Consider the following 17,089-nt stretch of genomic DNA (forward strand, 5'->3'; position numbering starts at 1 on the left):
AACGTAATCAACAGCAACTAAAATATGTGTATAGCCATTAGAGGAAGGAAACGGTCCCATATAATCAAAGCCCCAAACATCAAATGGTTCAATAACAAGTGAATAGTTCATAGGCATTTCTTGACGTCTACTAATATTACCAATTCTTTGACATTCATCACAAGACAAGACAAACTTACGGGCATCTTTGAAGAGAGTAGGCCAATAAAAACCGGATTGCAATACCTTATGTGCAGTTCTATCTCCAGCGTGGTGTCCTCCATAAGTCTCGGAGTGACACTTGCGTAGGATCTGTTCCCGTTCATGCTCAGGTACACAATGTCTAATAACACCATATACTCCTTCTTTATAAAGGTGTGGGTCATCCCAGAAGTAATGTCTTAAATCATAGAAAACCTTTTTCTTTTGCTGGTATGTGAAACTAGGTGGTATAAATTTAGCAACAATGTAATTAGCATAATCAGCATACCATGGAGCAGTATGAGAAGCATTTATGACAGCTAATTTTTCATCAGGAAAGCTATCATCAATAGGTAGTGGGTCATTAAGAATATTCTCTAACCTAGACAAGTTGTCTACAACGGGGTTCTCAGCTCCCTTTCTATCAATAATATGCAAATAAAATTCTTGTAGTAGGAGAACCCATCTAATAAGTCTAGGTTTAGCATCTTTCTTTTCCATAAGATATTTAATAGCAGCATGATCAGTGTGAACAGTTACTTTAGAATCAACAATATAAGGTTTGAACTTATCACAAGCAAATACAACTGCTAAAAATTCTTTTTCAGTGATAGCATAATTTCTCTGGGCACTATCTAGAGTTTTACTAGCATATTGAATAACATTTAATTTCTTATCAACTCTTTGTCCTAGAACAGCACCTACAACATAATCACTAGCATCACACATAATTTCGAAGGGTAAATTCCAATCAGGAGGCTGAACAATAGGTGCAGAAATCAAGGCTTTCTTAAGTATTTCAAATGCTTCTACACAATCATCATCAAAGACAAAAGGAACATCTTTTTGTAATAGATTAGTCAGAGGCCTAGAAATTTTTGAGAAGTCTTTAGTGAACCTCCTATAAAAACCGGCATGACCAAGGAAACTTCTTATACCTTTAATGTCCTTAGGTGTGGCACCCCGGCTCAGAGAAAACCGGAACGCCCCGTATTCCAGCCCAGAGATCGAGATGAAGTCTTCTGGAATACAGCACTGCTTAGCATAGAACAAACCAACTTTCTATTATTACACGAAAATGAATACAAGGTCTCCGATATTACAATGAATAACATCGGCACGGCGACACTACGCCACCCTCAGTTGCTGTATGCAAGCAGCAGAACAACTCGAAGCAGCAGAAAAACTCTAGTAGCGGGACAATGACGACGGTGGTGAACTCCACTCCGCAGGGACTCTGGCTGGAACGCTTATCCTAGCTCGCGAACACAGGAACAACACCAAAGAAGCAAGCAATCCAAGCACGACCTGCAAGCTGGCATGACACGCCAGGTCAGTACATTGAATGTACTTGCAAGCTCACAATTAACCAAAAGCATTCAAGACAAACAACAACATGGCAATTACAAGTTAAGCAGGAATTAACATGAGATCCTTATAACAACATGGCATGAGCAACATGACATCCAAAGTAATACTCCAAAATAATACCAGCTACCATCATGAAAATAATCATAATAGCCACTAAGAATCCAAAGGCAACATGAACATGATACAGGTAAAACAACATGAGCATAGCATATACATATAAATCCGACGATACTAGCATGCAACATGATGACACTACATGCACCATTAATTCTGCTCGGGTTATCTCGCAACCATCACACGCATCACTTACCAACCTCGGACATCACACGATTATCTCAGGATCAAATCAAGCTTGGTATAAACAATACCGTAGTAATCATTAAATGACCACAAGGAGCTTGATCTTTACCCATGATTCTCGCACAACATCACGAATATCCAACAACTCGGTATCCTCGATACCACGGTGATCATTCCGGCGATCACAACCATGACCAACACTTGGTCTCAAACAGTGATCTTTCTGGCGATCACAACCAACTTATCTCATCATCAAACTGGGGTTGTTATTAATCAAGTTATTATTAATACTGTTGACTCACGGTGGGACCGACACAAACTGGGCCCTTATCCGCGGGCGCGGCTATCGATAGATTTAATATACACTCTGCAGAGGTTAGTACACTGTACCCACACCACGGAACCCATGGCCTCGCATTCCCATTCGGGTGGACCAACGGCGTTCCGACAAAACCGATCTATTGTCATGACACTCTCCCGGCCACTCCGACCCACTCCCAACTGGGCTAGTCCTGGGTGGCCCCGTGTCTACCAAAGACACCCCGACCACCGTCGTGGTCAAAACTCCCTCACGGGGACCGGATCCATAAAAATAAAAACAACGGGCACACAAGGTTATGTTCGCCTACCTGATCAGGGTAAGCACACCCATAACCTTCCCTCGTGGGAGGCACCAGCGAGATGCACGACAATAGACCCAGTTAGGACCTTACCCATAAGATAAGCGTGGTTGCACTGGTCAGTTTCGATCTGGTGGCACCATGACTCAGCCAACAGTTGTTCAAGTTCAATTAAATCCAGTTAAACTTGAGTGCAAAATGCTGAGCCATGATAAAATAACATGATGCAATTACAATGCATGAACATGATATCAACATAAGTACGGGATGCAACATAACTATCCACCATATCAACTATGAATAATCTCCAACTGAACATGGCATAATGACGAGCATAAATTTTACAAGTACAACACTACTCATAGCATAACATGACCATTATCATCAAACATAAATAACATGCAAGAAATCATCAATAACATCACCGAGTAACACTTAACCAACTAACAACAAAGGAACAACGCATATTAATGGTACTCGATAACCGACATTAATCATGCACCGAAGAACATGACCAACCCAACATGTACTACTATCAAGCATGGCAATATGAAAGCAATACTAGCAACTAGCAGGGCATGATAACCAGGTGCATAACAACATAGCAAACAAGTAAGCACTAAACCAGAAGCATTACCGAAACAACGATAACCATGTTTTAAACAAGCAATCATTTAATAAATATTCAAGTTGAAAACCATGGCTACTGCATGACTATCATGCAAATGGGTATTGTGGCTTGCCTGGGGGTGAAGAGGGCACCGGGAAGAAGTGCGGTGAAGCCGCGGAAAGATTTGCCGGAAACAGTTCTCTCTCGGAGGGGCTGTTTACGTGTAAGTGCAAAAAGGTCATTTTCACAGTGTCAAACCATAGTGAAAGCATGACCAACAGAACGGGCTCGACGAAACGAAGAAGTAGGCTTTGGAATCACCTCATTTGGAGTTGTGGTTAAAAAGATATAAGGGTTTTTCTGCCAGGGACCCCATCTGTAAGAAAAATCTTTACGAACTGGGCCTGGACAGAAAAACAGAAAGCGTACTTCCAAGAGTACGCCTCTCTGCAGCGAAAACGTATTCCACTCTAGAATAGAGCCAGAATACGCTTTCTCTTCAGGAAGACGTATTCGGTGGAATATGTTTCCACTTAACCACGTCAGCAAGGGGCGGGGCCGCGGCTTGAGCCACTGCCAGGTGGGACCGTGGGGTCCACCGGCCAGCTGGAGGGGAGGGGGTCAGCGCCTTCTTCTCCTTCCCAACGCCGCCCGTGGAGCAGAGGGAGGAGCTCGACGCCGGCGGCCGTTCTGGCACCACAGGCCACCTCCGGCAGCGCTCCGGCTACCGGGATGATCAAGGAGACGCCGCGCTTCCCATGGGCTACAGCCCGGACTCCGGGGAGCGCTCGGACGAGCGGGACGGTAGCCGTGGCGGAGGAGAGCTTCGGCCTCCGGGGAGCACAGGGCAAACGGTCACGGGAGGTGGAGGAGAGGTGCTAGGGTGGCTCCAGGGTGAGGATGGAGGTCTCTGGTGGTGGAGTGAGGGAGAGGAGGGCTCGACATTGAGCCAATTTAGGCGAATGGCCGCGGCGGCCATGGCGGTCAACAGAGGCGAGGAGAGCCTCTCGAGCTCGAAAGACTAGCTAGGGAGGGGTCTGGGAGTGTGGTGAGGGCGATGGTGAGCTCGGAGTGCTCGGGGACGGCTTAAATAGCCAGCGGGGAAGGAGGTCGAGCTGGCACCGCCGCGGACGCGTGTCCGGCGCCACGGACGCGTGCCCACGCGCATGAGCTCGGAGGGAGGCGATGAGCGAGGGAACGGATGAGGGGCAGGGCTCACGGAGACGAGGCCGAGCTCGTGGACAAGAGGAGAAGAAGCCGAACGCCATAAATGCCCGGTCGGCACTGTGTGCTCGTGGACGCACGGCGGCTTGCGGCGGTGAGGAAGCGGACGGAGGGGGGGCAGGGTCCAGGTGATCGGCGACGACGAGAGGAAGACAATGGACATAAATGGCGAGGTCAGGGACGGTCAGAGTAGCGCTGCCGACGAGAACAGTGGCTAGATCACCGTTTTGGCTGGCTGCCCTCATGGTCACCACTGGCATGGCGTGCTCTGGAGATTTTACTGAGGTAAAATCATGTCTACCGCGTAGTCCTTCAAAGATGGATTGTTACTACGGTGGTAGAACTGTGAAAAGAGCTCTGGTTAAAAAGTAATCACCCTCTGAAGTTTACTGCAGTAAACTTGGGTGAACATTGGTGATCAACAGGAAGGGAATTGGGGCCACAGAGTTTGTCTGCGAGGTTGAGGTAAATAAGAACTTACATCCTGGTAAGTTGGAGGAGATTTGGATCAAGATAAATCATAGTTGCTTTGGAACTGACCAAAATGGTCCAGAAATGAGATTTGGATGATGCACTCACATAGTTGCATCAATTGAGCTGAAAATGGTTATGGCCCAATGATTTGAAGATATTAAGATGCCCAAGGAGTTTCATGCCATTTGGATGAACCAAAATAGCACTTGCTTCAGAAAGATTCATTCTGACCAGAAATTTGGAAAAATTCCACAGGGCAGATGGTCGAAGGGATTGAGCCACAACTTGGTGAAAGGAAGTTATATGGATACTAGAAGGCCTAGAAAAATTGGCAGCCATAATGGAGCAAGATAAAATATACTTGCTTCACAAACTGAAATTTTGACCAGAAACTAAGAATTGAGGCTGAGCTCACATGGAGGCATTTGGGGCAGAATAGGAAATGAATTATTGGGGAATTATTTTTGAACATAGCAATGAAAGGTCTTGCCATATTTGATCAAGATATGACCCAAACAATTTATTAGAATTATTTGGGAAGTTTAGGAATGAGGTAAATATAGGTTGCTTCACAACCTAGGGCAATTTGAGTTATTCCTTTAATAGAAAAGGAATATTCCCAATAAAAGAATATTGGGATTTGGGCTAGGATGAAAATGACAGGGTCTAGGGAAAGATTTGGGAATGACAAGCCACTCTGGAAACAAAGAAGAGGGCATCTTCTTCAGTTTCCAGACCACAAAGCCACGGAAAAAGAAAAACTCAGGCAAAAACCTCGGAAAAACAAAAGAAAAAGAAAGGGCCAAAAATCAGGCTGTCACATTAGGACACGGCATCTTTTCAATAGCATCAACTTTAGCTTTATCAACCTCAATACCTCTTTCAGAAATTTTGTGCCCCAAGACAATACCTTCACTAACCATAAAGTGGCACTTCTCCCAATTCAAGACAAGATTAGTCTCTTCACATCTCTGCAAAACTCGATCAAGGTTGCTCAAGCAATCATCAAAAGAAGTTCCATATACGGAAAAATCATCCATGAAAACCTCAACAATATTTTCACAAAAGTCAGAGAATATAGCCATCATGCATCTTTGAAAGGTAGCAGGTGCATTGCATAAACCAAAAGGAATACGTCTATAAGCAAAGGTACCGAAAGGGCAAGTAAAAGTGGTCTTATACTGATCCTCTTTTGACACAGGTATTTGAGAGAAAACAGAGTAACCATCTAGAAAGCAAAAATGTGTATGTTTAGATAATATTTCTAGCATTTGATCAATAAAAGGTAAATGGTACTGATCTTTTCTAGTAGCTTTATTTAATTTGCGGAAATCAATTACCATTCTATAACCTGTAACAATTTTTTGTGGGATCAATTCATCTTTATCATTAGGAACAACAGTAATACCTCCCTTCTTAGGGACACAATGGACATGACTTACCCACTGACTATTAGCAACATGATAAATTATACCTGCCTCCAGGAGCTTTAGTATTTCATTTCTTACCACTTCTTTCATCTTAGGATTTAACTGTCGTTGGTGATCAACAACCGGTTTAGCGTCTTCTCCAATTTTATTTTGTGTTGGCCTAGAGTGGGACTAATGCCCTTAAGATCATCAAGAGTATATCCAATAGCAGCACGGTGCTTCTTCAGAGTTTTCAATAATTTCTCTTCTTCCTTCTCTGAAAGGTTAGCACTAATAATAACAGGATATATCTTCTTTTCATCAAGATATGCATATTTAAGAGTATCAGGTAATGGTTTAAGCTCAAACACGGGATCACCCTTGGGTGGAGGAGGATCCCCTAAAATTTCAACAGGCAAGTTGTGTTTCAAAATAGGTCCCTGTTTAAAGAATACTTCATCTATTTCCCTTCTTTCATTCATAAACATATCATTTTCATGAACTAGCAAATATTGTTCTAAAGGATCATTAGGAGGCACGGTAATAGAAGCAAGACCAATAATTTCATCTTTACTAGGCAATCCTTTATCATGGGGCTGTCTACGAAATTTAGCAAAATTAAACTCATGAGACATATCCCCTAAACCAACAGTAACAACATCATTTTTGCAATCTATCTTAGCATTAACAGTATTCAAGAAGGGTCTACCAAATATAATGGGGGAAAAGTCATATTGTGGGGAACCAAGAACAAGAAAATCATTAGGATATTTAACTTTCCCACACAAGACTTCAACATCTCTAACAATCCCAACTGGTGAAATAGCATCTCTATTTGCAACCTTAATAACATCAATTTCTTCTATCTCAGCAGGTGCAATATCATGCATAATTTCTTTGTATAAGGAATGAGGTATTGCACTTGCACTAGCCCCCATATCACACAACCCATGATAACAGTGATCTCCTATTTTAACAGAAACAACAGGCATGCCAACAACACGTCTATGTTTATCTTTAGCATCGGGTTTAGCAATTCTAGCAGCTTCATCGCAGAAGTAAATAACATGCCCATCAATATTATCGGCCAAGAGATCTTTAACCATAGCAATACTAGGTTCAACTTTAATTTGCTCAGGGGGTGTAGGTGTTCTAGTATTACTCTTACGAACCACAGTTGAAGCTTTAGCATGATCCTTTATTCTAACAGGGAAAGGTGGTTTCTCAATATAAGCGGTAGGAACAATAGGATCAACATTATAAGTGATAGTATTTTCTTCAACTTTAATAGGTGCAACTACTTTTACTCCAATGGGAGGATTATATTTAAACCACTTCTCCTTAGGGAGATCAACTGGAGTAGCAAAGGATTCACAGAAAGAAGCTACTATCTCAGAGTCAAGTCCATATTTAGTGCTAAATTCACGGAAAACATCGGTATCCATAAAAGATTTAACACAATCAAACGTAGGTGTTATACCTGACTCCTTACCTTCGTCGAGATCCCAATCTTCAGAGTTGCGTTTAATTCTTTCCAATAAATCCCATTTGAATTCAATAGTCTTCATCATAAATGAGCCAGTACAATAAGTATCGAGCATGGAGCGATTATTGAGAGAAAGCCGAGCATAAAAATTCTTGAGATCTCATGATTGGGGCATGAATATAACATTGACTTAAGCCTCCCCCAAGCTTGAGTGATGCTTTCTCTTTCGCGAGGCCAAAAATTATATATATAATTACGATCACGATGAACAAGATGCATAGGATAAAACTTCTGATGAAATTCCAATTTCAATCGGTTGTAGTTCCATGATCCCATATCATCATATAGCCTAAACCATGTCAATGCCTTTCCCTTCAAAGATAAATGGAAGACCTTCTTCTTGATAACATCCTCGGGCATACCTGCAAGCTTAAATAATCCTCAAACTTCATCCATATAGATTAGGTGTAAATTGGGATGCAATGTTCCATCTCCTGTAAAAGGATTAGCTAGCAGTTTCTCTATCATACCCGAAGGAATTTCAAAGTAAACATTTTCAATAGGTTCAGTAGGTTGAGGAGCAACTCTTTGCTCTACTGGCCGGGGTGAAGATACCCCGAACAAGCCCCTCAAAGGATTACTTTCCATAGTAACAAGCGACAGTAAACTTCAGCACACTATATAAAATTTTCCTTACCAAATTCCACTTATCAAAGGCGCTTCACTCCCCGGCAACGGCGCCAGAAAAGAGTCTTGATGACCCACAAGTATAGGGGATCTATCGTAGTCCTTTCGATAAGTACGAGTGTCAAACCCAACGAGGAGCAGAAGGAAATGACAAGCGGTTTTCAGTAAGGTATTCTCTGCAAGCACTGAAATTATCGGTAACAGATAGTTTTGTGATAAGGTAATTTGTAACGGGTAGCAAGTAACAAAAGTAAACAAGGTGCAGCAAGGTGGCCCAATCCTTTTTGTAGCAAAGGACAAGTCTGGACAAACTCTTATATGAAGAAAACGCTCCCGAGGACACATGGGAATTATCGTCAAGCTAGTTTTCATCATGCTCATATGATTCGCGTTCGTTACTTTGATAATTTGATATGTGGGTGGACCGGTGCTTGGGTACTGCCCTTCCTTGGACAAGCATCCCACTTATGATTAACCCCTATTGCAAGCATCCGCAACTACAAAATAAGTATTAAGGTAAACCTAACCATAGCATGCAACAAATGGATCCAAATCAGCCCCTTACGAAGCAACGCATAAACTAGGGTTTAAGCTTCTGTCACTCTAGCAACCCATCATCTAATTATTACTTCCCAATGCCTTCCCCTAGGCCCAAATAATGGTGAAGTGCCATGTAGTCGACGTTCACATAACACCACTAAAGAAAATACAACATACATCTCATGAAAATATTGAACGAATACCAAATTCACATGACTACTTATAGCAAGACTTCTCCCATGTCCTCAGGAACAAACGTAACTACTCACAAATTATATTCATGTTCATAATCAGAGGGGTATTAATATGCATAAAGGATCTGAACATATGATCTTCCACCAAATAAACCAACTAGCATCAACAACAAGGAGTAATCAACACTACTAGCAACCCACAGGTACCGATCTGAGGCTTTGAGACAAAGATCGGATACAAGAGATGAACTAGGGTTTGACATGACATGGTGCTGGTGAAGATGTTGATGGAGATTGACCCCCTCCCGCTGAGAGGATCGATGGTGATGATTTCCCCCTCCCGGAGGGATGTTTCCCCGGTAGAACAGCTCCGTCGGAGCCCTAGATTGGTTCCGCCAAGGTTCCGCCTCGTGGCGGCGGTGTTTCGTCCCGAAAGCTTCCTCCTCATTTTTTCTTGGACGAAAGACTTCATATAGCAGAAGATGGGCACCGGAGGCCTGCCAGGGGGCCCACGAGATAGGGGAGCGCCCAGGGGGGTAGGGCGCGCCCCCACCCTCGTGGCCAGGGTGTGGGCCCCCTCTGGTTTATTCTTTCGCCAGTATTTTTTATTAATTCCTAAACGTGCCTCCGTGAAGTTTCAAGACTTTTCGAGCTGTGCAGAATAGGTCTCTAATATTTGCTCCTTTTCCAGCCCAGAATTCCAGTTGCCGGCATTCTCCCTCTTCATGTAAACCTTATAAAATAAGAGAGAATATGCATAAGTATTGTGACATAATGTGTAATAATAGCCCATAATGCAATAAATATCGATATAAAAGCATGATGCAAAATGGACGTATCAGCCATTGATCTACAACAACATAGACATGCAAAAACTATCAGGTACTAAGTTCATGATCAATGAAAGTTCAATTAATCATATTACTTAAGAACTCCCACTTAGATAGACACCCCTCTAGTCATCTAAATGATCACGTGATCCATATCAACTAAACCATGTCCGATCATCACGTGAGATGGAGTAGTTTTCAATGGTGAACATCACTATGTTGATCATATCTAATATATGATTCACGTTCGACCTTTTGGTCTCAGTGTTCCAAGGCCATATCTGCATATGCTAGGCTCGTCAAGTTTAACCCGAGTATTCTGCATATGCAAAACTGGCTTGCACCCGTTGTATGTGAACATAGAGCTTATCACACCCGATCATCACGTGGTGTCTCGGCACGACGAACTGTAGCAACAGTGCATACTCAGGGAGAACACTTATACCTTGAAATTTAGTGAGGGATCATCTTATAATGCTACCGCTGTACTAAGCAAAATAAGATGCGTAAAGGATAAACATCACATGCAATCAAAATATGTGACATGATATGGTCATCATTATCTTGTGCCTTTGATTTCCATCTCCAAAGCACCGTCATGATCTCCATCGTCACCGGTTGACACCTTGATCTCCATCGTAGCATCGTTGTCGTCTCGCCAACTATTGCTTCTACGACTATCGCTATCGCTTAGTGATAAAGTAAAGCAATTACATGGCGATTGCATTTCGTATAATAAAGCGACAACCATAAGGCTCCTGCTAGTTGCCGATAACTTTTACAAAACACGATCATCTCATACAACAATTTATATCTCATCATGTCTTGACCATATCACATCACAACACGCCCTGCAAAAACAAGTTAGACGTCCTCTACTTTGTTGTTGCAAGTTTTACGTGGCTGCTACGGGCTTCTAGCAAGAACCGTTCTTACCTACGCATCAAAAACCACAACGATTTTTCGTCAAGTGTGCTGTTTTAATCTTCAACAAGGACCGGCCGTAGTCAAACTCGATTCAACTGAAGTTGGAGAAACAGACACCCGCTAGCCACCTGTGTGCGAAGCGCGTCGGTAGAACTAGTCTCATGAACGCGGTCATGTAATGTCGGTCCGGGCCGCTTCATCCAACAATACCGCCGAGTCAATGTAAGACGTTGGTGGTAAGTAGTATGACTATTATCACCCACAACTCATTGTGTTCTACTCGTGCACATCATCTACGCATAGACCTGGCTCGGATGCCACTGTTGGGGAACGTAGTAATTCAAAAAAATTCCTACAATCACGCAAGATCTATCTAGGAGATGCATAGTAACGAGAGGGGAGAGTGTGTCCACGTACCCTCGTAGACCGAAAGCGGAAGCGTTTAGTTAACGTGGTTGATGTGGTCAAACGTCTTCACGATCCAACCGATCCAAGTACCGAACGTACGACACCTCCGTGTTCAGCACGATGACGTCCCTTGAGGTCTTGATCCATTAGAGGGTCGAGGGAGAGTTCCGTCAGCACGACGGCGTGGCGACCGTGTTGGTGATGTGATCCGCGTAGGGCTTCGCCTAAGCACTACGACAATATGACCAAGGTGGTAAACTGTGGAGGGGGGCACCGCACACGGCTAAGAAACAAATGTTGTGCCTTTGGGGTGCCCCCTGCCCATGTATATAAAGGAGGGGGAGGAGGAGGCCGGTCCAAGGGGGGCGCGCCAAGAGGGGGGTGTCCTACTAGGACTCCGTTCCTAGTAGGATTCGGCCCCCCTCCTTCCTTCCAAAGAGAGGGAAAGGGGAAAGGGAGCGAGAGGGAGAAGGAAAGAGGGGGCCGCGCCCCCTCCCCTTGTCCAATTCGGATTGGGCAGGGGGGGCGCCTCCTCCCGTGGCCTGCCTCCTCTCCTCCACTATGGCCCAATAGGCCCAATAACTTTCCCGCGGGGTTCCGGTAACCTCGTGGTACTCTGAAAAATCCCCGATCTTCTTCGGAACCATTCCGGTGTCCGTATATAACCTTACAATATATGAATCTTTATCTCTCGACCATTTCGAGACTCCTCGTCATGTCTGCAATCTCATCCGGGACTCCGAACAAACTCCGGTCACCAAAACACATAACTCAGAATACAAATCATCATAGAACGTTAAGCGTGCGGACCCTACGAGTTCGAGAACTATGTAGACATGACCGAGGCACATCTCCGGTCAATAACCAATAGCAGAACCTGGATGCTCATATTGGCTCCTACATATTCTACGAAGATATTTATCGGTCAAACGGCATAACAACATACGTTATTCTCTTTGTCATCGGTATGTTACTTGCCCGAGATTCGATCGTCGGTATCATCATGCCTAGTTCAATCTCGTTACCGGCAAGTCTCTTTACTCGTTCCGTAATGCATCATCCCATAACTAACTCATTAGTCACATTGCTTGCAAGGCTTATAGTGATGTGCATTACCGAGAGGGCCCAGAGATACCTCTCCGATACTCGGAGTGACAAATCCTAATCTCGATCTATGCCAACTCAACAAACACCATCGGAGACATTTGTAGAGCATCTTTATAATCACCCAGTTACGTTGTGACGTTTGATAGCACACAAAGTGTTCCTCCGGTATTCGGGAGTTGCATAATCTCATAGTAAGAGGAATATGTATAAGTCATGAAGAAAGCAATAGCAATAAAACTAAACGATCATTATGCTAAGCTAACGGATGGGTCTTGTCCATCACATCATTCTCTAATGATGTGATCCCGTTGATCAAATGACAACATATGTCTATGGTCAGGAAACTTAACCATCTTTGATTAACGAGCTAGTCAAGTAGAGGGATACTAGGGACACTCTGTTTGTCTATGTATTCACACATGTACTAAGTTTCCGGTTAATACAATTCTACCATGAATAATAAACATTTATCATGATATAAGGAAATATAAATAACAACTTTATTATTGCCTCTAGGGCATATGTCCTTCAGGCGCCAGTTTTAGGTTCGGGCGCCTACAACGCCGAATAGGGCCTCCCAGAAGGGGGGCAGTCCTAATTAACGCTGCAGGCGCCGGTTTTGCCTGCTGGCGCACACCACAGATCTGGCTGGGCCGGGGCCATTATATTTTCCTTCCTCGAGCGCTAGCGATGAATGTTGCGTCTGTGACATCGCTCGCTTGTAGGGTCGATCCCTTTTTTTCAACCAACTGGCTCGTTCGCAGTTCTCAAAAAAAACATGGCTCGTTCACTTTGTTCCAAAAAACTTGGATTTGAAAATAATTCATACTTTTGCAAAAAAAGTTCATTGATTCGGAAAATAGTTCGCAAATTTGAAAAAGGTTCATCGATTTTGGAATAAGTTCATCGAATTTAAAAAAAATCATCAAATGTAAAAAAAATCATCGAATCTGAAAAAGCTCATCGATTTTGGGGAAAAATATATTTTTAAAAACGTTTATCGGTTTTGAAAATAGTCATCGATTTTGAGAAAAAAATCACAAAATTTAGAAAAAGTTCATCAAATTTGAAAAATAAGTTATCGGTTTTAAAAAAGGTTCATCAATTTGAAAGACATTCACGAGTTTCGAAAAAAAGTTCATCTATTTGAAGAAAAAATTATGAATTTGGGAAAAGAAAGAAGAAAAAGGACAGGGAAAAGAAAAAAAAAGGAATGAAGACATCAAGGAAAAAACATGTATGTTATCGCACCTAGTGAAGTGGTCGGGTTGGTTATGCGTCGGTCACTGATATAATCCGATGTGCGTTTGGATCCTAGCTCGCGTGCCTTTTTTGCAGATTTTTTAGAGTTTAGAAAACAGAAAAAAATGACGCTGAAGCTTTTCCCCCCTCGCGTCATACTGGGCCGGCCCATGCACGCTTAATCGTAAAAAAGGAAGCGAGGTAATGCGAGGAGGTGGAGTTAATCCCTGGTCTCTAGGATGACCGAGCGCTGCCGTTGGCAAACCGCCGTAGTTCCTTTCACGTAGAGAATAAGTTGCGCGCCCTACTTGACGCCATTCGAGCAGTTTTCTTCTGGATTTTTTCCTTTTTTATTTTGTTTCTTTACTTTTTTCTCCGTTTTTATTTGATTCTTTTTCATTCATTTTGTTTTTCATTTTATTTTTCTTTCGTTCTTTGTTCTTTTTCCCTTCTCCATTTTTTGTTTTTTCTTATGTTTGTTTTCGTTTTCACTCTACATTTTTGTACATGTGGAAACAATTTTTTGTAAAGTAATCAACATTTTTTTGTATACACATTTAACTTTGTCCAAATGCTATTTGAACATTTTTCAAAAACTTGTTCAATATTTTCATAGTTATTGAAAAACATTCAAATAATTGATCAACATTTTTTATACCCGTTCAACATTTTTCATATACCGGTTCTACATTTTTCATATACTCATTCCACATTTCTAATACCTATTCAACAGTTTCAAATACTCGTTCAACATTTTTCAGATTCTTGTTCAACATTTTTCAAATACATGATTAATATTTTTTTCAAATACTTGTTCAATATTTTTTAAACCATTTTGGTCAACATCTTTTCAAATACTTGTTCTGCATTTTTCAAACTTGTTCAACATTTTTCAAATAATTTTTCAACATTTTTTATACATGATCAACATCTTTTTCAAATACTTGTTCTACATTTTTCAAATATTTGTTTACCATTTTTTAAATACTCGTTCAACATTTTTAAATACTTGTTCAATATTTTCCATATACATGTTCAACATTTTGAGTACTTATTCTACATTTTTTCAAATACATGTTCAATTTTTTTTCAAATACTTATTTAATATTTTTAAATATTTATTCAACATTTTTCAAAACCTTGTTCAACATTTTTTAATCACTGTTCAACATTTTTTCAAATGTTGTTTTTGGGAGAATGTTTTTGTAATATATGTATTTGAATATTTCAAAGTATAAACAAAAGTAAAAAAAGAAAGCAAAAAAGAAAAAACGTGAAAAAAGGGAAACAGGAAACAGGCAGGGCTTACCCGCGCAGGTGGGCCGGCCTATACTCTCCCTGGCTTCAGTGAGTCGGGAATGTCGAGTCGCTGAACGCGATAGGCGCCGGTTTGTAACAGCAGTAGAAACCGGCGCCGTAGCCCAAATAGGAATAACCGTGGGAGAATCTCTCGCTTTAGATAATAACATCACACATATCCAGATAAAATAGATAATGTGGCAAACAATAAATGAAAAAAAAAAGAAAAGTGGTAACATAGCTAGTTACTAATAGTATGAGTAACATCATACATATCAAGGCAAAATGAGTCTATAGTCTAATAAATGAAGTGTTATAGAGGGTAGTAACATAGACTAGTAACATATGCATGTTACTAGTCTATGTTATTACCCATTGTGGCTAGTCTAAGTTCGTTGCAGACCAAGATTTCAGTGCGGACATCCAAATCCAAATACACTAAAACTGCATTCACGAAGATTTGGCCGAGGTAAACGCATAGTACCAAACGCGTTCCCAACCTATTCTTGTCAAATGCGTTGGGTCCGGCGGTCAACTCCGCATCTCAAGAACCCCGTCGTCCCCTCCGCGCTTCGCTCGCTCCACACTCTCGACACCATGCAACCAACCAGCCCCATCAAAAGCTCTGTCCTCGGTCGCGTGCACGTACCGCCCATTTACCTCACGCACCGGACATGTCGTCGCGATCACCGTCGTCGTCGTCTTGGGCCGCACCCCCCGGGCGCTCCATGGCCACCGAGGCACGCGAGGAGGCCACTGCCGGTGGTTGCCTCCCCGCGGACCAGTCCTGCTTTGCGCTCTCAGCGGGCCCACCCTATCCCTCGCGTCGTGCCGCTGCCGCCGCGCGAGCCTGCTGCACGACCACCTCCTACATCGTCGTTCTGAGCATCAGCTTCGGCTCCCTCCTCGCCATACTGCTCATCCTGTGTGTGATCCGGTGGTACCTCGTGCACCGCTCCGCGCGCCAGCAGCAGGAGGAGGCCACGGCTGCGGTCACCGATGCGGCCCCGGGAATGGCCAAGAAGCGGTCGGCGGGGCTGGACGCGGACGCCATCGCAGCGCTGCCTGAGTTTGTGTACCGGAAGGACGGCGGCGTCGGCGAGGAGGAGGAGGAGGACGCCGCAGAATGCGCCGTATGCTTGGCCGTGATGGTCGACGGGGAGGCGGCGCGGCGGCTGCCCAGGTGCATGCACGTGTTCCACCGGAGCTGCGTTGACGTCTGGTTGAGGGAGCACTCGACATGCCCGGTCTGCCGAGCTGAGGTGGTCATCAGGCCGGCCGGAGGAGAGTGCGCCGGGAAGGAACATGTGGGCAGCACGTCACGGGCTGTCACGTCACCGCCGCCGCGGGAGCAGGTACTGGACGACGGGGAGAGGGACCTGGAAGCGCAGTAGGACGTATTACTTGAGTAGGAAGTACTGTCGTTGTTTTTTCATTTCCGTAATATGCGCGCGTCGTAGCACTAGCTCTAGCATATAGGTAGGGATTTGTGGTCGTGAGTAGTATTTGGGGGTGGTTATCGAGAGTTGTATTCGGGAATAGCTTTTTTCTTTTTGCGAAATAACTGCTGTAGCATTGTGTATGAGAATAAAATTAGAATGACAATGCCAGAATGGACATGAAAGTTCTCTCTTAGATGTCACATTTTGTTTCTTAAGGACATGTGTGCGCGCGCTTAGAGCATCTCCAATAAATAATGATGTAGATGTATAAATAATACTCCCCCCTCCACGTCTTACATTATATGATGAAGAAAGTAGTTTTTTTACATCTTCAAGGCCAGAAAATGCTGCTTCAATAGATAATGTAGATGCAAAAATAATAAATTACACCAGATTCTCCAAGTGATGTGTTGTAGAATACAACACTTGGAGATGCAGATTTGCATCTCCACCTCCTTGGTGATGTAAAACAGCCCGCTGCGCACGAATGTCCAAACGCCACTTCATTTCAGTTCCACCCGCCCGCCCGATGCCTGTCCGCCCGTTGCGCGGCCCCATGCCTGACTCCGGTGACCCCGCCGTCTCCGTCGCCGTCAGTCTAACCCACCTCGCCGCGGCCGCCGCAAGCGCAACCACCTTCACCGACCCTGCCTCCACCGCCATGCCGCCGCCCCCACCCCGCCGCTATGGGAACAGGTGCGCCGCCCGCGAAGAAGCTGTCGCGGCCTAAACCCGCGGT

The 17,089-nt window shown here is 43.6% G+C and overlaps 1 protein-coding gene across 1 annotated transcript; it reads left to right on the forward strand.

The window, feature by feature from the left end:
* The first annotated feature begins 15,595 nt into the window (after positions 1-15,595).
* On the forward strand, positions 15,596-16,676 carry LOC109759526 (uncharacterized). The gene has a single exon (XM_020318351.4). It carries the CDS (start codon positions 15,637-15,639, stop codon positions 16,300-16,302), a length of 666 nt encoding a protein of 221 aa, XP_020173940.2. The 5' UTR covers positions 15,596-15,636; the 3' UTR covers positions 16,303-16,676.
* The last annotated feature ends 413 nt before the right edge of the window (positions 16,677-17,089 follow it).

This window comes from Aegilops tauschii, chromosome 1 (assembly GCF_002575655.3).
Source record: "Aegilops tauschii subsp. strangulata cultivar AL8/78 chromosome 1, Aet v6.0, whole genome shotgun sequence".
NCBI classification, from domain to species: domain Eukaryota; kingdom Viridiplantae; phylum Streptophyta; class Magnoliopsida; order Poales; family Poaceae; genus Aegilops; species Aegilops tauschii.

Bases quoted from the DNA above. Each gene is read 5' to 3' on its own strand.
- LOC109759526 (XM_020318351.4), top strand. From the start codon at position 15,637: ATGGCCACCGAGGCACGCGAGGAGGCCACTGCCGGTGGTTGCCTCCCC.